Source organism: Pyrus communis, chromosome 4, assembly GCF_041283825.1.
Source record: "Pyrus communis isolate YQ-2024b chromosome 4, ASM4128382v1, whole genome shotgun sequence".
Classification (NCBI taxonomy): Eukaryota; Viridiplantae; Streptophyta; class Magnoliopsida; order Rosales; family Rosaceae; genus Pyrus; species Pyrus communis.
The window spans coordinates 21,352,783-21,377,118 of record NC_142568.1 but is presented as its reverse complement, the minus strand read 5'-3'; the positions used below and the strand labels follow the sequence as shown (position 1 = coordinate 21,377,118).

Here is a 24,336-nt window from a genome sequence, read left to right as displayed (position 1 = left end):
CCGTTAGATTCTAAATTTCCAACTGCTGGGATATGATTTTTGTTTTATTTTCATTTTTGACGAAGTTGGTCGGTGGGGATTTATTTTTCCTTTTTATATTTATTTGTCTTTGTTTAATACATTTTGGAATAGAGTAAATTGTAATAATGGTTCCTCAATTTTAACTTAATTAGAGCAATGATCCCTTAATTAAAAATCCATTACCATTGGTCTTTCAACTTACCAAAATGTGCAACTATGATCATTTTTGTCAATTTCATTAGAACTTCCATCAAAATGAGCATGCATGTGAGGTTGAATCAAGAGGCAAATATGAAAAATCAAATAAGAAAAATTGTATTAATGATCCTTTTACTTTAATCCAATTGGAGCAATAGTCTTAACTTTAACATAATTGTAGCAATGGACATTCTAATATAACTTATTTTGACAGAATTCTAATGGGAGTTGACAAAAATGACATCAGTTCATCGTACATCATACAACCAGTTTTTGTCAGATATTCTTTATATTCAATTTTTAAATAAAAAATTATAATGATTTTTGATCACACGATATATGATAAACAGATATGATTAGAAGATCCTTATAAAAGTATCCGACGAGAATCCTCAAAAAGATCCGACGAGGATCCTCCCGGCTCGCGCGTCCACCCCTCCTGCTCACACCGAAGAGATTGGTTGAACTACAAGGTGATACAGGCGTCCAATTCATTTCAAAGATACCTGAATAAGCAGTCATTCTGAAATTTGTCTTGCTTTTGGTACTAAGGTTTCATTGGTAGGTGGGGTAGAAATACGTAAAATATAGAAACAATTTTCTTTTTATGAAAACGTAATATATAATAGGAATTGTTATTAGCATTTTAAAAATCTTATTCTACACTTCAAATTTTCTATATTAAGAAAAAAAAATACACTTATGAAAAGTGCAGAATGAAAATTTTAGAGTGCTAATAACACTTCCCTATATAATATAGAAACATGTATAGCTATCAAAGCGTCAAATTAATATAGAAACAGTGAGATATAAAAAATCTTCCAAATCCTGATCTGAATAAGAAAGCCAAAATCCTAAACCGAATAGGAACAGGAAAGCCCAAATATTCCAGACTATATATTGCCATTTGGACACCAATAGCTCTCTCATTCTTCTACTTGCCTTATCTCGCTCACAATCACCAACTCTCATTCTTCTGCTTCATTCTTCTCCAATGGAGGCATTCCGTATGGAAAGGTTTTTCGAAAGAGACAACGAGATCGAAGTGACCGGCAAGGAAAAGGGGTTTCTCGGATCTTACTACGCAGCCAGGGTCATCGCCAACATGGGAGACAATTACGTGGTGGAGTACAAGGAGCTGCTGGAGGACGACGAGCGCACGCACTGTAAAGAAACCGTGATGGCTCATGACGTCCGCCCTCCGCACCCGAACCAAACCCTACCTTCAGGCCCAAGGGACTACTCGTCTGCAAAGAAAAAGTTTGGTTTCGGCGAACAAGTGGATGCGTACGACAACGACGGCTGGTGGGTGGGGATCGTCACCGGGAAGAAAGGCGGTTTCTGCACCGTGTTTTTCGAAACAACATGGGATCACATTGCGTATCCGGTTACTCACTTGAGGCCTCATCTGGAGTGGAGGAACGGAAGGTGGTTTCCTGGAAAAAACCGAGGTCGATTCGTGGCGGAGAACTCGTATTTTTCACATGAATTGGTGGAGTGTATCTTGGACGAAAAGATTGAGCAGGAAAAGGTGAAGAAATCGGAAGTTCAACGAGATCATGAGCATCATCGCATGCAGTCCGGCTGGGAACTAAAGATCGTGCAGTCAAGAACTGTTTGGGCTTGAATTCGCATCGTCATCGACGATTTGAAGTAATCAAAAGTGGAATAAGACAATGAAAATCATCGATTAATTTCAAGTTTAATACCTTTATCTTAATTTCTTGAATGTATATATGCCACGTTTTAAATTCCATTAGTTCTGTTGTTTTGATCAAGAGGAAACTATTTCAACATATTTATTTTGCTATGGACTTGGAAAGTTCTTGACCTTTAATTTCCTTGTGTGCAATATTCTGCAAATTAATCATCTCATATTATTGAAGACACAGATTAGGCTTCTAAGATTAATTCACGATTGCGTAATACTTAACTAAGAAAGCTGCAGGATGGTTTTGCATCGAAGTTTAACCTTTAATTAGTGGTAAGTAAGGGCTCAGAAAACTCATCCAAACTCAAGAATCTAGGTACTTAAACCTCAAAGAAACAAGAAAACGCCCCTGTAAACCAGTAAGTACTTTTCAATTTAGCAATTGTAATTTTCTTTTTCTTATTAATTAAAATGTTTGAAATGGTAAAAGCCTTCGATGTTAGCTCAAGTGATTAGGAAGGTTTGATTCTATGAGTTATGTTTCAAGATATGTCAGAGTTCGATTCCCTCACCAATGTAATAAATTTTTTATTAGTATGTTATTTTTTTGTTAAATATATTGCAGGGTTGAATTTGTATATATGTAGCTAGTAACTTAGTAAAATATAGAAACATCCATTATTCTTCCACTGAATTATGAGGTTGATCATAGATATAGAAACATTAAGATACAAAGGAGTTGGGAAAAGACTCGGGCGAACTATCTAATGTTCTAAAGTCTTGGAATTCACCGGTGTTTCGGAATATACTTCATAAGAAAAAGAACTCTCACTCCACTTCCTCTTTCCACTCGCAACCATCTCCAACGGGGTCGAACTCTCGTTCTACTCCCGTTTTTCACTCGCAATCACCTCATTTGCCACACCGTACAACTAGGGTTTTCAAAAGAGACGACGAAATGAAGTGCGCAGCAAGGAGCAGGGCTTTCTCGCATCCTACCACGAAGCAACCGTGGTGTCAAACATGGGGGACAACTACGTGGTCGAATACAAGGAACTCTTAGAAGACGATGAGTTCACACCTCTCAACGAAACCGTTATGGTCAGCGAAGTCCGACCTCGACCCCCTTCCACTCCTCAAACGGTGGCGAAGCAGAAGTTCACCTTCGGCGAAGTTGTCGACGCGTATGACAACGACGGCTGGTGGGTGGGAATCGTCACCAGGAAGAGAGGGTGTTACTGCACCTTCTTTTCCGAGAGCACTTGGGATCACATGTTGCTTATCCAGTCGCTCGCTTGATGAAACAAAATCCGTATTTTTCACATGAATTGACGCAAGTTATCTTGGATGAAAAGATTGTTCAGTCAAAAGCACAACAAGGTAAACAAAATAGTCCGAAGCAACGTGGCAGATTGGAAGAAAATATCACGCAGTCAAAAGTTGTTTGTGCTTGAAAATCATCGACCATATTTTTAATTTTCTCGAGTGTTTCTTTAATTAATTTTATTTTATTTAAGAAAGTATATTAAAGTAAGATGGCATTAATTTTGTTGTTTTGTGAATAGACATAATTAATTTAATTGATAGCTCAGGAATATTGATGTGTTGAGAGGTTCCTTGATTCCATATCATCCATCTTTAGGGAGGCACCTTGCACTGCAAATTATGCTTGTTCAATAAAATAAAATATTTTTGTCATAATTTTAATTAAAATTCCTTTCTTGTTGTAGACATGGAATGTTCTTCACCATTAATTTGGTGTTTGTCTACAATTCCAATATTTAATCGTTCATGTTATTCACGACAAAGATTTTAGATTTAGGCTTCTATCATGTAGTAATTCAATCATGAGCAAAATATCTTATTAATTTCAAAAACCTAGTTACACTTTATGTTTCAAACAACGTTAAACTTAGTGGTTAAAAATATATATCTATGATAAAATCAATAAGCTACTCAAAACACTACACCGCTACCGTTAAAAGCCTAAAACACAAGAAATGTACTATAAAGACACTATACAAAAAACTTCTAAAATAACACCATTCAAACAATCATTTGAAAGTTATTTCCAATATTATCGTGTCTAATCATTTTTTTATAATGCATCTGTAACAAATTTAGTATAAGTTGAAGAGAAATTTTTTAGTACAAATTATCGACAACTTCTCCCAATAAGTATCCAACTTATGTAAAATATCCACATTACGAGAACCTGATGCATACAGCTGTCGCACCCAAGAATTTATTAAAATTAATTAGGACATAAGTACTTGCACCTCATCTTAAGCTTTATTATTCTATGATGTTGGTAACTCTTTTCATAAATAAAAAAAACAAATTTTCCAATCAAGCTCAGAATCTTTCATCATGTTTGCCCTTTCTTTTGTTTTTATATAAAAATGTGGACCAAAATATATCCTTTATGTCCGGTTAAACGAGATATTATATTTTATGGAAAATATATAAACAGCTGAAATCTTATCCAAACTCCAGAATCCAGATAATTTTCAAACCAAGACAAAAATATCAGGCCCACCGTCATAGAAAACCACTCTTCCACAAAAGCCCAAACCCACAACCCGCCAACAGAAATTATCCCACCCATCTTTTTACTATATATACCCACTCCACCACCTTTGCTTGTTCCATCAACGGAGCTCTGCCTCTATCTCCAGAAACCACTTGAAAAAATCTCAAACTGTTTTCGAATTTCGACCGTCCGATCGTTAAAGATGACTGACGTGGCAGAAAGCGAGCGGAGGATCCTCGTGGCCGTCGACGAAGGCGAGGAGAGCATGCATGCGCTGTCGTGGTGCCTGAAGAACGTTGCAGGGCAAAATTCCAAAGATACCCTTGTTCTTCTCTACGCGAAGCCCCCGCGAGCTGTGTTTACGGCTCTAGACGGCACAGGTAGGAGAGAGGCCCCTTCAGGTATTTTGTTGTGATTATTGAGGTTATTTTGGGAATAGGATATGATTCAGTGGCTTTTTTGTGTAATTTTGTTTGGAATTCAGGGTATTTGTTTTCGTCTGATATTTTGGCGGCAATGGAGAAGTACGGCGCTGATGTGGCGGACTGCGTTATGGACAAGGGCAAGAAGATGTGCAAGGACCTCCAGCCGGATGTAAGCGTCAGAATTTTGATATTGTGAGGGTAAAGTTGTCATTTTGCTTTTAGGTTTTGATCAGACGGTCGATTGTTGCCCTTTTCAGCTTAAGGTGGAGACGAAAGTAGAGAGCGGAGATCCGAGGGATGTCATTTGCCAGATGGTGGAGCGGCTTCGTGCTGACGTGTTGGTTATGGGAAGCCATGGCTATGGCGTCATCAAGAGGTGGGTCCCAACATCCATGATATAGTTTGGTTTTTTAATAATCTTAAAAATTTTACCTTTTTTCGTGCCATATAGCGATAGTTTTCAGTAAACTGATCGAACTATTTCGTAGTATTTTGATTTTCTTCTTTGCCAGTAAATGGGCCTAGCAATTTTTTACAGAACCGGTTAACTCAACACAAAAATAACAAGCTTTCGGTTGATCCTTGATGATTCGGATCGTGATTGAATCATCTGTTAAAAAACGCGTTAACGCGTTGCGTAATTAACGGTATCTCTTAAGAACTCGATAAAATATAGTCAGTAATTATTTACATAGCCCATTATTCCGACACAATAGAAATTACCTATTAACGAATTAAATCATTATTCTGTCTTATTAAGAACTTATTAAGATATGAGTCTACACGATTTTACTCTTTAAGATAACAAGTAGGGCATAAAAAAAATACGACACAACCTGTTTGTTAAGGCTATTTGTAAATAAAAAAAATTAAATTCAAAGAAAAAATTAATTCAACCTATATTATTATCTATATATATATATAAAGTGAGCATCCTAAAATGGTAAAATATTCAAAATATCATAAATTACCTTTTAAGAATTTCATAAATTACAATTGAACCAAAAGAAACTAAAGTATTTAATCATATTTTTATTTTGAATGAATTTAATATTTAAAATTATAGAAAAAACAAAAGCAAAACCTTCCACCAACGTGGGAGGTTTCACGTCTTTAATTCAATTTTTTTTAAATAATTTTTAAAAAATTATGTAAATTAAGTATTTAAATAAAAAAATATACAAAAAGGTAAATTGCCACGCCTATGCGTGTGGTGAGAGGTTAGTAACAATTTAAATTATAAGAAAATCATTTGTCTATATTATAGAAACAGATATTATGGAATTTATTTAATAAATAAAAATGTCGGGTTTTTGCAGGGCTTTTCTTGGGAGTGTGAGCAATCACTGTGCACAGAATGTCAAGTGTCCTGTCTTGATCGTGAAGAAGCCAAAAACAAATGCTGGGAGCAAATGACTTTGTTAATTAAACCTCTTTTTTATTACTTTTTACCACTTTATGTTCTTCCTTTTACCCTTTCTACTTCAAAAATGTCTTGTATTTTTACTTTGGAATTTTTGGTATGTAAATAATGTCATGCTGTTAGTATTTATTTATTAACTGAGCTAAGCAGTGAACTTTCTGTTAAATTTTTTTTTATTATTAATTAAAAAAAAAAAAACTAGTTGGTGGCTTCGTCATAACGATTTATCTTTTCGAGGTCTGAGAAACTTACAAAGGCATTTCAGTCTTTATCTAGTTACCATAGTACGATTTACTAGCTTCAGAAATCGAATCCAGAACATACCATATGAAATAGAGGCATAGAATTCGTCGTCAACCATTATTGAATTTTTTGTTGAATATTTAGATAATCCAAAACAATTGCACTTAAAGCTTTTAACACAATTAACAGGTTCCAAATTGAATTTCTGAAGGAATTGTTTTCACTAACTTCCATGACACCAAGATTAACCAAACAGAGACATTACGTGGCTGGCTTTGTCATATGGTTTTGTTAGTTGGCACCAACTCTGTAGAGAGGTCATATTTTAAGGATGGTGCTATTTCTTTGATTGGCCATACTGTTGGCAATACTTGTATTTCGGATAATGTGCTTTCTACTAGAGGAAAACAAGCTTTTGTATTTAACTGTATAAGCCTTTGTTGCGTTGAGGCTTCTCTTTGAATAAAAGTTTATGTATTAGCTAAAAAAAATAGAATACATAAATAAATTGACTTAAATATTGCTCTATCTTATGAACGGAGGAAAATTAAAAGTTACTAAAGCAGCTTTGGGCTAAATTGTAGCAATAGTTCTTGAATTTTACTCTAATTTAATTTTAGTTGCTCAACTCTCATATTAATTTATTTAGTCGGACTAATTTAACAATGTGTTGCACAATTGGTCCTTTTTATTAATACCCTTTTTTCCGTTAAATTAGAGGGTAAATTACGAACTTCAATTTAAACCTTAAAAAAAAAAAACAATAGAATGAGCTAAAAGAAACTAACAAATGCAAATGGAAATATATAAATTAATATCTAAAACTTAAAACAAAATGAAGGTTGGACCTTAGCAACTTGTAAATATTTGGCAATGCGATTTCAAAGTTGATAGGAGATTGAACTGTGGCTGGAGTTGAACAACTAACAAATAGCATATTGAACGATGAAATTTTTTTTCTTATGTATTCAATTTTCTTACACGAAATAAATCTGATTTTTTTAGTTTTTTTTTTCTTTCTCATTTCTCATTTTAAAATTCATCCTTAGTAATATGGGATGAAGTTGCTAATATATCCTAAAATTTAACAGCAAAATAGGCGACATTAGTAAAAATGACCAATGGTACAACACATTGTTAAGTTGGATGACTAAAGAAACTAATATGAGAGTTCAACAAGTAAAATTAAACTAAGGGTAAAGTTTAAGAACATTGTTGCCGGAACATTATAAATGATGTGAAACTTTCTACTCCTTTTTTTTTTGCCCTAAATTTAATTGGGTGTACCCGTGGCTTAGACCAATTTTTAGGTTATTATGTACACCGCTTTTTGTGACATCCCGTCCCGAAAATATCGGAAACGTGCTTAGGAAATGACCCTTTTACCCCTAGTTGGTTTTCGTATTATTGTTTTTGGTTACTTTGTGTGGTGTTGGCAAGCTGAGAGCCACACACACACACTGTCTCTCTCTCTCTCTCTCTCTCTGTGGGTTCCCCGAGCTCCATTCCTTCCTCTTCTCTCTGTAACGTACGGACAACACACAAAAGCACCCAAATCTTAGTAGATCGTGGAAACCAAAGACACCATTCAACTCGTGAGGTCGAGGCGAGCACAACCATACCATTTTCAGGTGAGGAATACTTCGTTTTCACGTCGTTTCAACAATGGCCGAATTGAGTACTGTTCATGCAAAATTTATACTTTGAGTTTTTGGACTTTTGAAGCTTGTAGATGTGTTGGTGAGGTTCCCAGGAGCGTCGGAGTAGCTCGTTGGACGAATTTGGACGTCGGGAAGGCCTGGTTCGAAGTTGGCCGGTTTTTGAGTTTTGAGACAGGTATGATCGCGTAACTTTTAGCCTTTAAAAGTGGTCCAACGTGATTCTACTAGTTTAGGGCTTTCTTTTGGTCCAAGAATCATAGGAATTGGTTGAGAAACGAGGGAGATTAGTGAGTTTAAACTTTTCCCAGTTTTCCGGCGACCGGAGTCCGGCGAGAGTCGATCGGAGAAGAAAGAGGAATATTCCGTTAGGTTTAACGGAATATTCCTAACGGCAGTGACGGCATCCGGTTAGATTTAACGGAATATTCCGTCAATTTGACGGAATATTCCTGACGGCGTCTGTTGACACCGTCAGTGTGCCTGGCACGTGGCCGCGCGTGGGGGGGCGCGTAGGTCTGTGCCTGTGCTGGCGCGTGGGGGCGCGTGTGGGGTCCAAAATTTTTTCTAAAAATATGGTTGTGATCCTGAGGTTGTGTAGAGCACGTGGGTATATTCATTTGTCCATTTTGAGCAATGTATGAGAAGTTATTACGAGAAACGGGTTATGTGCTTTAAAGTTAACGTTTTTATAGTTGTTTCGCATTTAGGTGACACGTACCCAGAGGACGAGCGTGCACACGCGAGACAGGGGGGCTACGACCCTTCTACATACCAGTGAGTGGGCTTTTGTTTTCCGTATATACCTATATACATATTAATTCCCAGAAATTAGTATAAATGCTTCGTTATATACCATTTCTTTTATATAATTGGTGGTTATGCATGAGTAGTGGCATATACGTTTAATTACATATTCAAATATTGCATATGTCATATATATTTATATGTTGGTGCTGTGGAGGCATAGGTAAGTGCCAGGTAAGCGTTATTTAACGATTGCATTAAATAGTGGTTAGAGATGCTTAGAGAGCTCATAACCTGCACCCCCGGTGTTAGTGCTCCCGCCCAGAGTAGGGCACAGTCCTTCACGTGATGTTCACCTCCCGCACCACACGCTCAGCTTGGATCCAAGTTAGGTGCATAGGCCTGTCGTACAGACCACATTAGGTGGTTCCGACTCGTAGGTGACCCGCGATTATTCGCACAGCCTTCACGTGATCGTAGCACTAGAGCGTATGGATATGTTACACCCAGGCCTGTCGTACAGACCACTTAGGGTGGTTCCGACTCGTGGGCAGGTTTAGATATTAAGATTGAGATTTGAGCTCTAGATGCAGCCGTACAGGTCACGTTAGGTGACTCCGGCTGCCAGATGTTATGATGTTGATATGATTTATACCTGGGCACTTACATTCATATTGAGGCTTTGGCATGGCATATCTTGAGCATGATTGGCATACCCTTGAGCATGTTGTGCATGTTTATACATACGTACATATGTTTATTTTCTGGGAAGTATACAGGTTTTACGGCGAGGGGTTAGATTGTATTTTGCTAAATGGTTTTCAAAGAGCTTTGTTTTTGCCCACTCACGCTTTTGTTTTGCGCCCCTCCAGGTTCTAGTTGCTTAGCCGTTGCGGTGGTTTCCTTTGAGGGCTCTCCGGCGTTCTGACAGACACTCCATATTGTAGGGTCGCCTTCGGGCGTACTACTGTTGTCGTTTTATTTGGACTGCTATAGACCTGCTCTGAATTTGTATCGCACTTACTAGCACTTATATTAGCACCTTGTATGCTAGTTTTGAATTATTCGTACTTTTATATTACTACTTTATTAGCTTCCGCACGTGCACATGGCTACGTCACCTTCGTGTGACGGCCAGCACGCTCCGATCTCGGTCGGGGTGTGTCACTTTTTGCATAGGTGAGTTAAACAAGCTGTTCAGGATATTTTGTGTTCGTCGTCTTTCCACACTTGTGAGTTAGATCAGTTTTTAAGATAATGCACCTGCAACCTTTTTATACACGTGATATAAGATTAGTTTTTTAAGATAAGGCAGCAGAATAGCGCCTGTCGCCTTTTTGTACACATGATCAAAAACTAGTTTTCCAAAATATTATGCCAGCCGCTTTTTTGCGCACATGAGCTATATCAGTTTTTTGAATATTAATTGTGTGCGCCGTCTTTTTCCTCCAAGTTCGATGTTTTTGCACCTATTATATAAGTTTTTAGAATATTAATTATGCGCACCACCTTTTCACCGAAGTTTGATGTTTCTTCTCGTAAATTACAGTAATTTGGAACATCGTATAGTTACCAGAAAACCAGAATAGGAAAGAGCTAGAATCCGTTCATGAGCAAAATAGGAAAAATCAAAATCCAAACCTGAGCACAACTGGAAACCAACCCTGACCTATACTGTAAATTACTACTCAAGCTTAACACAATATGCTAAATTTAATTGAGTTACTAAAAACCACATTTTATAAAAGGAAAACTCTCCAAAACTAACTTAATAGGAAATTTTAACATAAGAAGAAAGCCACTCTAACTCCTACCATATATATTTTTTGTTACACTCTCACATAAATTCTTCCACTCATGACTCGAATTATATATAAATGCACAATTTGTGAAACAAAATTCTCATCCATTTCTACTTGCTTCACTTCCATTACTAACCTTTCCAATGGATTTTACCCCAACACAAGAGGGTTTCCGAAAAGGTGATCGAGTGGAAGTGAGCAGCAGAGATTATGGGTTTATTGGCGCGTATTACGAAGCAACTGTAGTTGAAGACTTGGGGGGCAAGTATAAGGTGGAGTACTTGAGTTTGGTGGATGAGAAGGACGAGTCCCGACAACTCCAAGGGGATGTTGACGCGGATGAGCTCCGCCCTCTGCCACCTCCACCTTCAGAGCAAGAGAAAAATGAAAAGTTTGATGTCCTTGATAGGGTTGATGTGCATGACCAGGACGCTTGGTGGGTAGGCACCATAACTGAGGTTAAAACGGAGGGAGAGAAGGAGATTTACTCCGTTTACTTTGAAACTTTGGCGGACCTCTGTGATTACTCTAAGGAACAATTGAGGTTTCATAAGGACTGGATCGACGGAGCGTGGGTTGATTGCAACGACAAGAAACAAAAGCAGGTGGGTTGCAAGAAGAGAGTGTGGATTGATGACAATGTTGAAGACAGGTACAAGAAAGTGCGCATCGATGGAAAGTTGGTGGATTGCAAGGATAAGTTAAGAGTGAGCCCTGTGATTCCAACGGGAAAGCCTTGAGTACCAGTTGTTAATTTACTAATTTTCTATGTTTTTTGTTTGAGATAATTGTGTTCTAGGGTTTTAATTAGAAAATGTGTTGTTTGTTAGGATCTTCTTTCTTATTTATCTCCTGGTGTTTGATTGGGACAATTTGTGCTGTGTGAGTCCTGTGACTGGTTGTTACTTAAGTGCATTTATGAATTATGATTGTTTTCAGTATTTTTAAATTCATGTTTATTTATTTTTCAGTTTAATTTTTTTTTATTCTTCGGTTTGAAAGAGTATCCCTAATCAAAAGAATCCTGATTAAAGATCTAGTGTCCTTGTTAGTCAGTAAGAACATTTCTACTGTGGAAGGGCTTACTTAACCTAGCCTAATTTTGGCTTCTGTGCTCCACATGCACATCACTTGAGCTAACACAAAATATTGAAATAGGCCATAGCCGTAGCCATATTGGCTAGAACTAATATCCTCCTTTTATGCACATCAGTTTGAAACTTTGAATCTTCATTCTCACATCTAAATCAATTATTTAAAGTAAGAATATAGCTTATGTCCAGTATTATTCCATTGGTAATTGATAGGGTTTTGTTAAGCTTCAAATTCGAAGATTCTGAAAATTTGATTTAGAGCATATGAATCAAAGATTAGGGAATCAACAGAGCCATTTCGGAATTTACCTAATGAATGTATGAATGAAACTAACATTGTTTATACCAGGGAATTCAATCGTTACCTGATAATCATTTAGCTAAATAATTAGCATTTTACCTCTCGGAATCTTATTTTCTGGTGAATAAAACATTCCAACCGAGAGAAATTATTTCATGCTACGTAGCATTAACGGCTACGAACATTGGATGACTTGGATTGGTTTTGATTTTTGCTTTTATTGTGATCCCGTGAATCTAAGTCATCCAATGCTCATAGCATTTATGCTACGTCGCACCAAAGTGAAACCTACAATATTAAGCTAAATTATGTAAGTACTAAAATTGAGCCGAATTGTGGCGCCAGACTAATGCACTGGGGGGCTAAATTAACTGAGCGCATTGGACTACCTTTTTAAGATTCTTTTTCAGCTGCATTTTTGCATCTAAGCTCAAGTTATGTTTCCGTAAATTAGAGTAATTTAGAATAATATTTTATAAAAAAAAAAAAAAAAAAAGGTCAAATCTAATCCCAAACACAACAGGAAATTTAGCAAATGTATTGGGCCAAATTAAATTGAGTTACTAAAAAACCGAATTTTCTAAAAGAAATAGGAAAGCTCTCCAAATCCCAAACAGAGTACGAAAATCTCTCCAATTCTAAACACAAGATGAAAACCTAACCCAACCTCCTATATATATAGCCTTACATATGCTCTCATAAACAGTCCTACACTCCACATCCCTACGATTTCTGAAACAATTTCTCACTCATTGATCATTCTACTTAATTGCCTCACTAGTTGCGTTATTGATATATAATCTCTCTTTCTCTCTCTCTCTCTCTCTCTCTCTCTCTCTAATCGGTTTTCAAGAAGGTTCTAGCATGGTGAAAAAGGCTAGTTTTCCTACAAAAAAAGTTTTTCAAAAAGGTGACAAGGTGGAAGTGTGCAGCAAAGAATATGGATTTATCGGCTCTTATTATGCAGCAATCGTACTTGAAAAGTTGGGGGACAAGTACAAGGTGGTGTACAAGAACCTGGTGGAGGAGGACGAGTCCAAACCTCTAGTAGAGATTGTCACGGCGGATGAGGTCCGTCCTCGCCCTTCTCTACCTCCCCAAGAAATAGTGGATTTAGAGTTTGATGTCCTTGATAGAGTTGATGTATTTGACAACAAGGGTTGGTGGGTAGGCACCATTACTGAGAAGAGAGGGGAGGACGAATACTTCGTCTACTTTGAAACGACTGCGGATCATATTGCTTACCCTAAGAGGAAACTGAGGTTTCATAGGGACTGGATCGATGGACAGTGGCTGGTCTACAACAAGAAGAAGAGAGTTGTTTGCGTAGACGGAAAGTTGGTGGATTGCAAGAAGAGAGTCCGCGCGCAGGTTGATGAAAGAGATGTTGACTGCTACAAGAGAATGCGCATCGATGGAAACTTGGTGGATTGCAAGGACAAGTTAAGAGTCAGCATTGTACCCGTATAAACCTTGAGTGGTGCTAGTTGTTTGTTGAGTTTTAGTTTCTGTTTCTTGATTTTTAATTAGAAAGTATGTTTTTGTTCCAGTTTTCCACTCTGATTAATTTCTTGGTGTATGGTGGAAACAATTTGGGAATATTGCTATTTAAGTGCAATTTATGAGGGTTTTCAGTAATTTCCTTTCATTTTGATTTATTATTATTATTATTATTGTAGGTGATGGTAACACCGTGTGTTAGGAACTTTTGTATGAGTTTATTCAAGCAAAAGTTGACAGAAAATTATTATGCGTGACGGTAACATCACGTGTTGTTATGAGGAATTCCGACAGAGCATCATTTATACAAGTCTCATCAACCTCCTAGATTCTTGCGCTGTTATGTAGTAATTTACCTAACACATACATGATCATTCTGCTGATATTGATAATTGGAATTTTATAAATTATATAAATTGACCATATTGCTTGTATTAAAAGGAAATTACAGAGTTTTATAAACATAGCTATAAAATTACAGAGTTTTGTTAATCTTCAAAATTAACGATTCTGAGCAATTGATTATATAATCCATATGGAATTCAAATGTGGCATGTTAGCTGCATTCTCTTCATCTGTCAGCTCCCCATAGAGGAGGCTCAAATGTGACATGCTAATTGCAATCCATGCGATAATCATTAGTTATAAATGAAAAAGCTCATCTGCAAAATCGCGCCTTTGCTCAATTTGCAAACAATGTAGCAGCATTGTCAATTCTAAATCAATTTGCAAAAATTGCATTCTATGACATGGGTAATCTACAAAACCCTATGGAATATATCTTAAACATCAACTTCAGATTCTCGCTCTCTTAGTCACCTAGTGACTAAATATTTATGATCACTCGCTCTTAGATTTGATATCAAGTGAATGACTATGCTTAGCTAAACCCTTGCATTTTACTTGGCTAAACTAGTTACTAAAATTTTTGTTGAAGAATGAACATCTTCTTCTTTATTTTTATTTTCTTCCAAATATATATCCGGATTGTTTCTGTTTTGAAAAAAAAAAAACGTAAATTAAAAATAAAAATTAGAAGATAAATAGAACTATACTTTTTCCACGTTAGGCTCCTACATTTTCTCATATCTTTCAACTAATCATATCTCAAAAGTCAAAAGCACTGCAGTCTGCAGCCATTTCCACAAGTGAGTATTGTTTCAGTGACAGTAGAGATTACTGAGATCGATCGCCAAGTGCCGAGTCTTTCAAGTAGTAAGATCACCATTTTTTTCCATCTCTCTTTAGCCTTTACTTACTGTATTTTCTTCATAACTTTATTCTCGTGGAAAAGCAGATATCAAATCCAAGGTTTCCGCCACGATGAAACCGCGCCTGATGAAGTCTTGCTCAAGTGTTCTATGGCGGCCCATTTGTTTTCTCATCGTTCTGGTACTTATTGTTCAACACATTTTTATCTCTGGAAAAATAAAACTTCACCCCATCCAGCAATTTATTTCTTAATTACCCTAGTTTGATCTCCGTATTTACCAACGACGAAACTCTTGTGGCAGGGCCTTTCGTGCTACATGATCTCAATGTTGTTTAAGATGACGAAAAGAATCGAACATCGTATACTGTTCGAATCACATGAAGCACTCAACAGATTCTTTTCGAGCATCGACTCCACCTCAAAGTTGCTTACTCCATTGAATCCATCAGCAGTTAACCTGGCAAGATCTCTAACTTCGTCACTTAATGGAACCGAGCTCAATTTCACTACCATCCAAACAACGGTTAGTATACAAAGCATTTCTCATAATTTTCCATGTTCAATTTAAATAAGAACAGTAAATCATTTAAAAGAAAACTAAGGAAAATGGGCTGAAAATTTTGAGTTTTAACATAAGGACAAAATAAAGGGTAAAGTGAATAGTATCATGATTGATTTTTTAGTGTAAAAATGTGGTTTTTCGTTAAAGTGAACAGTACCAGAAGTTTTTCGTTAAAGTTCCCATCATTTAATCCATGTTGACATATCTGAATGATTTCATGTTTTGTCTCTAGGTTGCGCCAACGTTGTTTCTAGCTCTTTCGACGATTCCACATATCTCACAGGTCTCTTACATCGGATTGGATGGCCTTTTATTCTCACTTAACAACTACGCGGATCAAACTTATGCAGTCTTCTCCAATGCTTCATTTTCTTCAAATTGGTACACTCAACCCATAAATAGAGACACGGGGAAATTATATGGCGCCGCAGTTGCTTCAGATTCTAAGGTGATAGTAAATGCAAGTTGGTTCCAAGCCGCCTTAAACAGCACAAGCGGTTATTCTTGGCTTGGAAGGGGATGGGACAAAGCTCAAGGTAGCTTATTCATGAGTACTGTGGTTATGGATGGCAAAGGTGTGATTTCCCTTGGTATCCCAGCAAAATTTGTAGTTGATCATTTCGCGGCTTTAGACTTCCATGGGGGTTATTTTCACTTGGCTACTGCAGATGGGCATGTAATTGTACAATCAAAACTTCCGAAAACCCAATTTCAGATAAGCAACAACACGGTTTCGGTGCAAACGATGAGGCCAAATGGTAATATTACAAGTAATCTTGGTCACTTCCCATGTAATACTCCCGATGATGACGATGACGACAACGACAATGATGGCGGCAACGGTGACAAGTTGGGATCTTCTTACTCATGGAAACTCAAGGGAACCAAGTATAGGGCGTATTGCTCCACCCTTGAGATCATTGGAGTTCAATCGGTATGCCTTCACTCACAAAAAGATCTTTTTAAAATATGCAGAATTTTAAATTCTGAAGTCATATTTTATGCACCGTTTCAGTTTGATCCAACTTCCTTACAAGTTTCAGTTTTTTTTAGGTATATGTATTGACTTGTCCTGCCAATGGACTTGCAAACCTTGACCACAAATCGGTTGTGTTGCTTGGCATTCTGCTATTTATAATTCTTGTTTCTGTTTGCATATTCATATTCTTAATAATAAGAGCAGCAAGAAGAGAGATGATTTTATGTGCGCGGATCATAAAACAAGAAGGCGTGACACGTCAGGCAGAGCGCAAAAGTATGAACAAAACTAAAGCCTTTAGTAGAGCAAGCCATGACGTGCGTGCTTCATTAGCAGCCATCACTGGTTTAATAGAGTTGTGTCATCAAGATGCTAATCCTGACTCCGAATTAGCAGCCAACTTGGCCCAGATGGATACTTGTACAAATGACCTCCTAGGCATATTGAATTCCGTTCTTGATATAAGCAAGATTGAAGCCGGAAAAGTGCAACTTGAAATTGAAGAATTCAATCTGGCTCAGCTTCTTGAGGATGTAGTTGACATGTTCTATCCTATTGCTATCAAGAAAGGTGTTGACATCGTGCTCGATCCTTGTGATGATTCAATTGTCAAAACATGTAATGTGAGAGGCGACAGAGGAAAGCTTAAACAGATAATGTGCAACTTACTCAGCAATGCCGTGAAGTTTACATCTGAAGGTCATATCACAGTTCGTGCCATGGTTCCAAAAACTAGTTATGAAAATGAAATCATCGCTTCCAATCATAATCGCGTGCTGAATTGTTTGTCATGGCTCTTTTACAAGAGTACAGAAGACTTCAATGATTTGGATGCTCTTCATACATCTCAGAAAGATCCAAACAACACGAAGTTTGTCATTGAGGTCGATGATACAGGTGAGGGAATTCCTAGAGATAAGCGAGAATTTGTTTTCGAAAACTTTGTGCAAGTTACAGACCGGGCTACTGGAAAAGAAGGATCTGGTTTGGGACTTGGTATTGTTGAATCTTTGGTAAGTAATTTAGAACTAAGTTAGCATACTACTACATTTTCATATGCTAATGCATTACATTTTTCTGATTTAGGTGCGTCTAATGGGCGGAGAAATAAGAATTCTTGATAAAGAGAATGGTGAGAGAGGCACTTGTTTCAGCTTTGATGTTTCTCTTCTAACATGTAAACCCAAGTCTGGTGACATCGAAGAGGAATCCCGTATAATGCATAGTGATCGCTCTGCGAATGCATTTCAACCTTTTGGTATACAACTTTTGGTGCCTTCACCAAAACAAGAGGGGTCTCATGTCGTACTCTTCATAGAAGGCGATGAACGAAGAAAGATTTTGGTGAAGTACATCAGCAGGTTGAACATAAAAGTATCATATGTAAAGTATGCGAAAAATCTTCTTCCACAACTTGAGAAGATAAAGCGTAAGTTGGATATTTCCTACTTTAATTATTCAGAAAAATCCCAACAAGGTTTTCATGACCAATTAAGCACATCTGCATTCAAAAACTCGGATTCAAGAGCAAGTGATGGATCTCAAAGCACCAAGGATGAAGATGTACATACTTGTAGGAAGATCAACTCTAGAAATTCACCTGCGAGCATTGTACTCGTTGTGATTGACACCAACGGAGGTGCTTTCTCTGAGCTGTATACAACTATGGCTAGCTTCAGGAAAGACATTCATAACTCAAGATGCAAGGTTGTCTGGCTCAATAGTTCAATCACGCGTAACACACATCTGCTGCAAATGGAAGGATGCAGCCTAGCTTCTCCAAATGATTACATCATATACAAACCATTTCACGGATCACGCTTGTATAAAGTATTGGGACTATTACCCGAACTTAAGGGATGCAACTTGCCAGAACTAGAAATGAGAAAACAAGATCAAGAAGCGCAACAAATAGATCTCAAGCTCGCAACAAATGAATCAGGAAGGTCGTCGTCATTGCAACAAGTAATCATTCATAAATGTGTGGAGAAAAAAAGTGACCAGGAGCTCTTGCACGGAAGGAAAGTTCTGGTTGTTGACGATGATCGAGTAACAAGAAAGGTAATTGCTAATTCTCTTCAAAGACTCGGAGCAGTCGTTGAAGTTTTAGAGAACGGGAAAGAGGCCTTTGAACAAGTTTTTAGATCTCTAAGCGATCATAGCAAGAAGGGTCATACGAAGTCCACCCTCTACGACTACATTTTCATGGATTGTCAGGTAACATAATAAATTCACACACAATTCAAATTCGGATCATTCTTCGCCGAGGGGATATAAACTCGTATGTTTTATGTTTCTGCAGATGCCAATAATGGATGGATTCGAAGCAACAAGACTGATACGGATGGAGGAAAAACAATACGGCATTCATCTTCGAATTATCGCGTTAACATGTCATGCGACAACTGAGGAGGTTAGCAAGACTCTTGAAGCAGGGATGGATGTCCATTTAACTAAACCATTCAAGATGGACAAGTTCATGCGGGTCATCGAAATCCTTTGAGGACAATTAAAACTAGTTTTTCCATTTCTTGTTTTCGTAGGGTGTTGGGTTTTAGTTTTTTGCTGTGAATAATTTTGTGTTTCTCCGGCAAATAAGTTGATATTGTTGGTTTCCTCCGGTCGAAATCCATCTGTATATAATTATCGATCTAATTTTGAGACGATGAAGGTATATATATTGGGTGAGTTACAACTTTGATATTGGTGGTTTTGAGCAATGACTACAGCCAATGTCTTTTGAGTATTGGCAATCACCATGTGCAGCTAATTCCATCACAAAAGAAAATGGATTTTTTCTGCCAAAATGATCCCGAGATTTGCGTAACTCCCTATTTTAGTTCTTGACAATAAAAACCGAAGTGGTCCTGAATTTGTCCACCGTAAACTATTTTGATAATTTCGTAAAAATCTGTCAATATTCTTGTTAAGTAGAAGGGTTGGTTTGACAAAAATACCCTTAAAAAGATGATCACGTAGTCATTCGCATGACAATTTAATAGAGATATTAATAGATTTTTCACAAAATAACCAAAATGATTTACAATGGACTAATTCAAGGATCACTTCTATCGATTTTTATTGTAGAGATCAAAATGAAGAGTTATGTCTATTTCAGTGTTCATTTTGGCTAGCATTTTGCTGCGACAAGCCTCGCTCCTCAACAAAATGATTGTGTAACAGAACTAAAATTTGGCCGGCAAATCTAATTTGGAAAATCCGATACGCATTTTCTCGGTTCTTTCAAATCATTTTGGAAAAGTGACATGTTTCTCGGCATAGTAATAAAGAAACACGTAAATTTAACTATTTGATCGAACGAGTAAAACACAAGAACCATTTTAGCATTGAAGCGAAAATATAATGCGAAATACTGATCCAAAAGAAGAAATTCAACGACGACTTGTTTAAACTATTCTCATGTGATTATGAAAAACACAATGTCATCGTTTTTGTTCCCATGAGAGATTAAGACATCAGCAACATTCAACACTTAGAAGTATCTACTTCTATAGCTAAAAAATAAGGAGAAAAAAATGGCGCACTCGCCGAAGCTTCTCTCGATGCTTCACTTCCTACAGTTCATCCTGAAAATACAAAGCACAAGTCGCAAAGATCAGTGAATAGATTACTAGACAAGTTGCAAAGATCAGTGAATAGATTACTAGTATTAGTTGAGTAACCGCAAAAGGAAAGAAGCCTACATGTTTCTCAGACTCCTCGGCACTCTCTTCAATTGAGTCCGCTTTAGATTCCGCATCAGAGTCATCTTCAGCATCATCTATGTCGGCATCATCCTCTTCCTCAGCCTGAAAAAACACGGCAAAGCTGTTAGGGACCGCAGAAAAAGATGACACAGCTGATAAATTCTCAGGTGTCAGTTTCGTATGCTTACATCAGAGTCAACTGGATCTTTCGCTTCCTGGTAAAAGGATTAAGGTAACAAGTTAATAAGCATGAATAAAAACACGATTACTGACAGTGAAAATAATTTTGGACTACTCAAATAAACATTAGAGGAAAAAGAGTAGTACCTCCTCCTGCTTTTTCTCTGCCTCTTCAAATGCTGCCTTCTCGGCCTGAAATTAAACGTAAATCAATCAGACATGTTAAAAGAGCTATGGTAAAAGGTATATTATATCACATATCACATACATCTTTTTGTTTGCCCCATGTTTCCTCCGCCAGTTGCTTTGCATACTCCGGCTCATCAGTGATCAAGATATTGTCAAACAGGGTTCCAGATTTCACCTGGGACATTGAGCATCTTGCTTATCAGACTGTGAGAACTGAGGGAATAAAAATAGCAAACCGGGGGATGGTAACAGACAATTTTACCTGCCACAATTCAATTCCAACATACTTCAAGTTGGGGTAAACATACAGCTCAGGGTCATCCTTGAACTCTGGGTTGTCAATCAGTGGTGCCTTCCACTTTCCCTTGAAGTTGGGGTTCTTGATTTTCTGCACAGTTGCAGAGAAAAAGTGAGAGAGCGTTTAAAAGTTGTAACTCAAGCTATTATTCAAACCAGAATTCCACAAACCTTTGGCTTCCATTCACCCTTGTATTCAGGGTTGGGAATGGTTGGGGCAGTCCATTCACCATCTTCCTCATCATCCCAATCTTCCGGCTGAAACACCAAGTCACTTTAGTGATCAACAAAACTCTTGCAAGCATGTGTAATATTTTGGAAACCCAAGTTCAATCATTACCTTCTTGGCATCGGGATCAGTTATCTCCTTGGGAATATCATCATAACCCTACAAACAAACAATGAGAGTCAGTATGCTTGTACATTCAGCACATAAAAAGAATAAGCACAAATGATTAGAATATAAAAGGCGACTACCTCTGGCTTAGTATCTTCAGGGTCAGGAATGTATTCTTTGTCTTCCCAATCTTCAGGCTGCCGATATCAGATAGTTATTAGTCAACACATCAGTTATGAACTTATGATTAGTTTGTTGAAATCTCAAGAATTCAATTATAGATACATACTTTCTTGGCCTCAGGATCCTTGATTTTCTTTGGTGGCAGAAGATCCCAATCACTGTATAGGCTACCAGTTTGTTTCTCTACATTGTCGATAAGGATGCTGTAGGTAGCATCTGGGCGGAGGATAAAAGTATAAACATGAGTGAGTTGGTCAGTCTCACAGGGGACGTCCTTCTTGATCAATTTATTTGTGTCATTGTAGTTAAGGATTGCGTGAACTTTCTTGGTGCTGTATCCACAGATATCTGGCCCAAACATGATACTGCAAACCATAAAAGTTTAAATACCAAGTCAGAAACTATTGAGGTAAAGAGATTGATGCAATGAAAACAAAATAGTCAGACCAAAAGGGGATATCACTTGCCTGTATGGGGTATCACCACCGAATTTCTTCTGATCAACGTCACCACTGAGTAACTTGATATAGCCACCACCACAGTCAAGCTTCTGCTCATGTTTCACGGAAAATTGGAATACTAGTGTCTTGTCCTTGTTGCTGAATTCAGGGAACTCAGCTGAAATGGCATAAAACCTGTGGTCCTCACTTGTTTGGATACCTGTACCAAAATGTCAGAATCATAAAAAAAAAAAAAAGTCATCAGGACGATCTTCAAAGTATTAAAAATCAAGCAAGGAACACAGTGAAAAATCTGCAGATAACATAAAAACATAGAGACAGAATTGGTTATGAAGAGATACCCTTGTCATTAGCATCTCCATTCCATTTTCCAGAGGTGAAGTTCCATTCTCCGGCAAGGCCCTCATCTCTCTTCCAGTCAGATTTCACCCAACGTTTGTCCCATCCGTCTTTTAGTATTTGCCAAATAATAAAAGAAACAAGAGAAAAAGAATTAGCATAACAGAATAAGAAAAAGAATTAGCATATCACTGGAAACAGTGAAAAGTAAGGAAACAAATAAGAAGACGGGTTAAAGACCCTTTTCAATACTTGTTGAATAAGAAAACATCACTGGAAACTGTGACAAATATCACAGTACAGTATCAGGCAAAAATCTATGCCTTTTCGAGGTCCTACTAATCACACCCTGGCAAGAATGCAACATTACTAGGTGATTGACAAGTTCAACAGCTGAAAGAAGCGCCCCCTCGAGGCCATTGAGGGCTAGAGCAACACTAGAATTTCAATTTTAACGGAACGTATAGGATTTATATTAAATCCGCACCCAATTCATATAGGGTAGCTTAACCACCTTGTGAGACTAGAAACCTTCGATTTATTGATTTTCTCCATCCAATCCCCATTTTAATTGATTCTAACAAAACCCTAAACCCTACTTTGTTATTTACAAACACTTCACTTATCACATTTACCACCCACACCCACAACCAAACATTTCGATTCGAAAACATAACCAAAACCATAAATCAAGCTGAAAACTCAAAATTCAATCAGATTTCTAATAGATCCAATTGAGAACAGTAAATTCATCTCACACTAATGGTCTTCAGATAAAAATTAAACAAAAAAACAATCAGATCGAGTCGCAGACTCATAACCAACACCGATCCTCCAGAAATGACATCGGATTCAATTCAATTACCGCACACAAAACCTCTAAAACCCTAATCAATTGAAAATGCAACCAAACACCGACGATATCAAATAATCCATACACCTACAGATACACAAGGGAGAAACAGAGAGAGATGTGTATAACCTTCGAAGCGTTCTTCGAAGAAAACCTTGGCGGAGGCGATGGCGAGGAGAGAGAGAAGGACCAGGGACAGCAAGCTCGAGTTGTTTCGAACCCTAAACGCCATCGTTTTCGCCACTGAGAAAGTCTGCAGCTACGGACACTGATGGGAGAGCTCGATCCCGGCGTGCTCTTATATAAATTGGTTTTTGACTGCAGCGGTTAAACAATGGGTAGTAGCTTTGAGGTAAGAGTCAGAGCTGGAAGATGCGACCAATGGAAGGTCGCCACGTTGTCTCGGCTTGTCATTGCTATGAGGTGGCGGGATCCGATTGGGCCCTCACTGAAGTTTTGCGCTGTAGCAATTGAGTGCGCCACGTAGGTTGGAGGAGGAAGGTGTGAGTTTACGGAAATACCCCTCTATTTGGTTTTTTTGTTTTGTTTTTAAAACACAATTAATGGCATTATCCTTGAATTTAATTTAAAGGGATTTGGTCATCTAGAAGAGATTTTTTAGTGTAACCATCACACGAGGTAGTACATCACGTGTTTTTATAGAAATGGTGGGTTATGTGTATTAAAAGGTTAATAACTTAAAAATTAAAAAATTTCACCACTTACATAAAAACAAGTGGTATATCATCCGTGTTCCCGTCACAACTAAAAATTTCTCATCCTCTAGAAACATCTAATACTTAATAGGAGGAGATTAGGATTTAGGATTAGGTTCAACAAATCACTAATTCTGATTAAGTTCTTGGGATTTCATATTTAACTCTCTCTAAGTAAACTAAACCCTTTTTGGTTTGAAGGACAATACCTTGGACTGTTCAGTTTTAGTAATTTTGAAGGACAATATCAAAGTCTTACATTTCCACACTGAAATATTCAAGCCTGCATCATACATCAGAATGGAGTGCATTGGATTTGTATTTGGATGTAACATTTCTCCTAGTTATTGTGTTAGATTATGAATTAATGACGTTGGGCTCGTTTGTAATTACCTTTAAAATGGATGGAACAATGAAAATATTTTTGAAATCAATATTTAGTAATGTGAATCCTAAAAAAACACTTAAAGTGCTAGTGTTTCCTACAAAAAGCATCAGTTTATGTGTTTCTTGCAAGAAGCACTTCAAGTTCTTTTAGAACCCGAAAATATTTTCGCTAAAAACTCTTTTATCATTTTAAAAACACTTTCAAACGAACATGTTATGTATAAGATTCAACTTTGTTAATGCGGTCATGATTTGTAGTTTGAAATGTTAAAGTGTGATATCCACACATCCCATTTTACTTCTCACACACCTTTTTAATTTTTGGTCGTCGGATCGG

The 24,336-nt window shown here is 37.3% G+C and overlaps 5 protein-coding genes across 5 annotated transcripts; 4 read left to right on the top strand and 1 right to left on the bottom strand.

Annotated features, from left to right (window-relative positions):
• Positions 1 to 1,206: 1,206 nt before the first annotated feature.
• Positions 1,207 to 1,880, top strand: LOC137722150 (protein AGENET DOMAIN (AGD)-CONTAINING P1-like). The gene has a single exon (XM_068461124.2). It carries the CDS (start codon positions 1,214 to 1,216, stop codon positions 1,844 to 1,846), a length of 633 nt encoding a protein of 210 aa, XP_068317225.2. The 5' UTR covers positions 1,207 to 1,213; the 3' UTR covers positions 1,847 to 1,880.
• A 2,630-nt stretch (positions 1,881 to 4,510) lies between these two features.
• LOC137723726 (universal stress protein A-like protein) lies at positions 4,511 to 6,417 on the top strand. The gene is made up of 4 exons (XM_068462919.2): positions 4,511 to 4,783; positions 4,888 to 4,997; positions 5,086 to 5,204; positions 6,148 to 6,417. Exons 1-4 carry the CDS (start codon positions 4,606 to 4,608, stop codon positions 6,242 to 6,244), a joined length of 504 nt encoding a protein of 167 aa, XP_068319020.1. The 5' UTR covers positions 4,511 to 4,605; the 3' UTR covers positions 6,245 to 6,417.
• Positions 6,418 to 6,554: 137 nt separating this feature from the next.
• LOC137722149 (protein AGENET DOMAIN (AGD)-CONTAINING P1-like) lies at positions 6,555 to 13,566 on the top strand. Its single transcript, XM_088691966.1, has 3 exons — positions 6,555 to 8,125; positions 8,220 to 11,438; positions 12,973 to 13,566. Exons 2-3 carry the CDS (start codon positions 10,845 to 10,847, stop codon positions 13,564 to 13,566), a joined length of 1,188 nt encoding a protein of 395 aa, XP_088548092.1. The 5' UTR covers positions 6,555 to 8,125; positions 8,220 to 10,844.
• Positions 13,567 to 14,715: 1,149 nt separating this feature from the next.
• LOC137723802 (histidine kinase CKI1) lies at positions 14,716 to 19,045 on the top strand. Its single transcript, XM_068462994.2, has 7 exons — positions 14,716 to 14,811; positions 14,894 to 14,988; positions 15,111 to 15,332; positions 15,604 to 16,305; positions 16,425 to 17,363; positions 17,437 to 18,567; positions 18,653 to 19,045. The coding sequence occupies exons 2-7, from the start codon at positions 14,920 to 14,922 to the stop codon at positions 18,851 to 18,853; spliced, it is 3,264 nt and encodes a 1,087-aa protein (XP_068319095.2). The 5' UTR covers positions 14,716 to 14,811; positions 14,894 to 14,919; the 3' UTR covers positions 18,854 to 19,045.
• Positions 19,046 to 19,673: 628 nt separating this feature from the next.
• On the bottom strand, positions 19,674 to 23,216 carry LOC137721764 (calreticulin). The gene is made up of 13 exons (XM_068460784.2): positions 23,026 to 23,216; positions 22,046 to 22,153; positions 21,711 to 21,903; positions 21,350 to 21,608; positions 21,201 to 21,257; positions 21,064 to 21,111; positions 20,895 to 20,981; positions 20,689 to 20,814; positions 20,506 to 20,601; positions 20,385 to 20,429; positions 20,246 to 20,272; positions 20,055 to 20,159; positions 19,674 to 19,937 (listed from the first exon to the last, which is right to left on the bottom strand). Exons 1-13 carry the CDS (start codon positions 23,126 to 23,128, stop codon positions 19,926 to 19,928), a joined length of 1,266 nt encoding a protein of 421 aa, XP_068316885.1. The 5' UTR covers positions 23,129 to 23,216; the 3' UTR covers positions 19,674 to 19,925.
• Between the last annotated feature and the right edge of the window lie 1,120 nt (positions 23,217 to 24,336).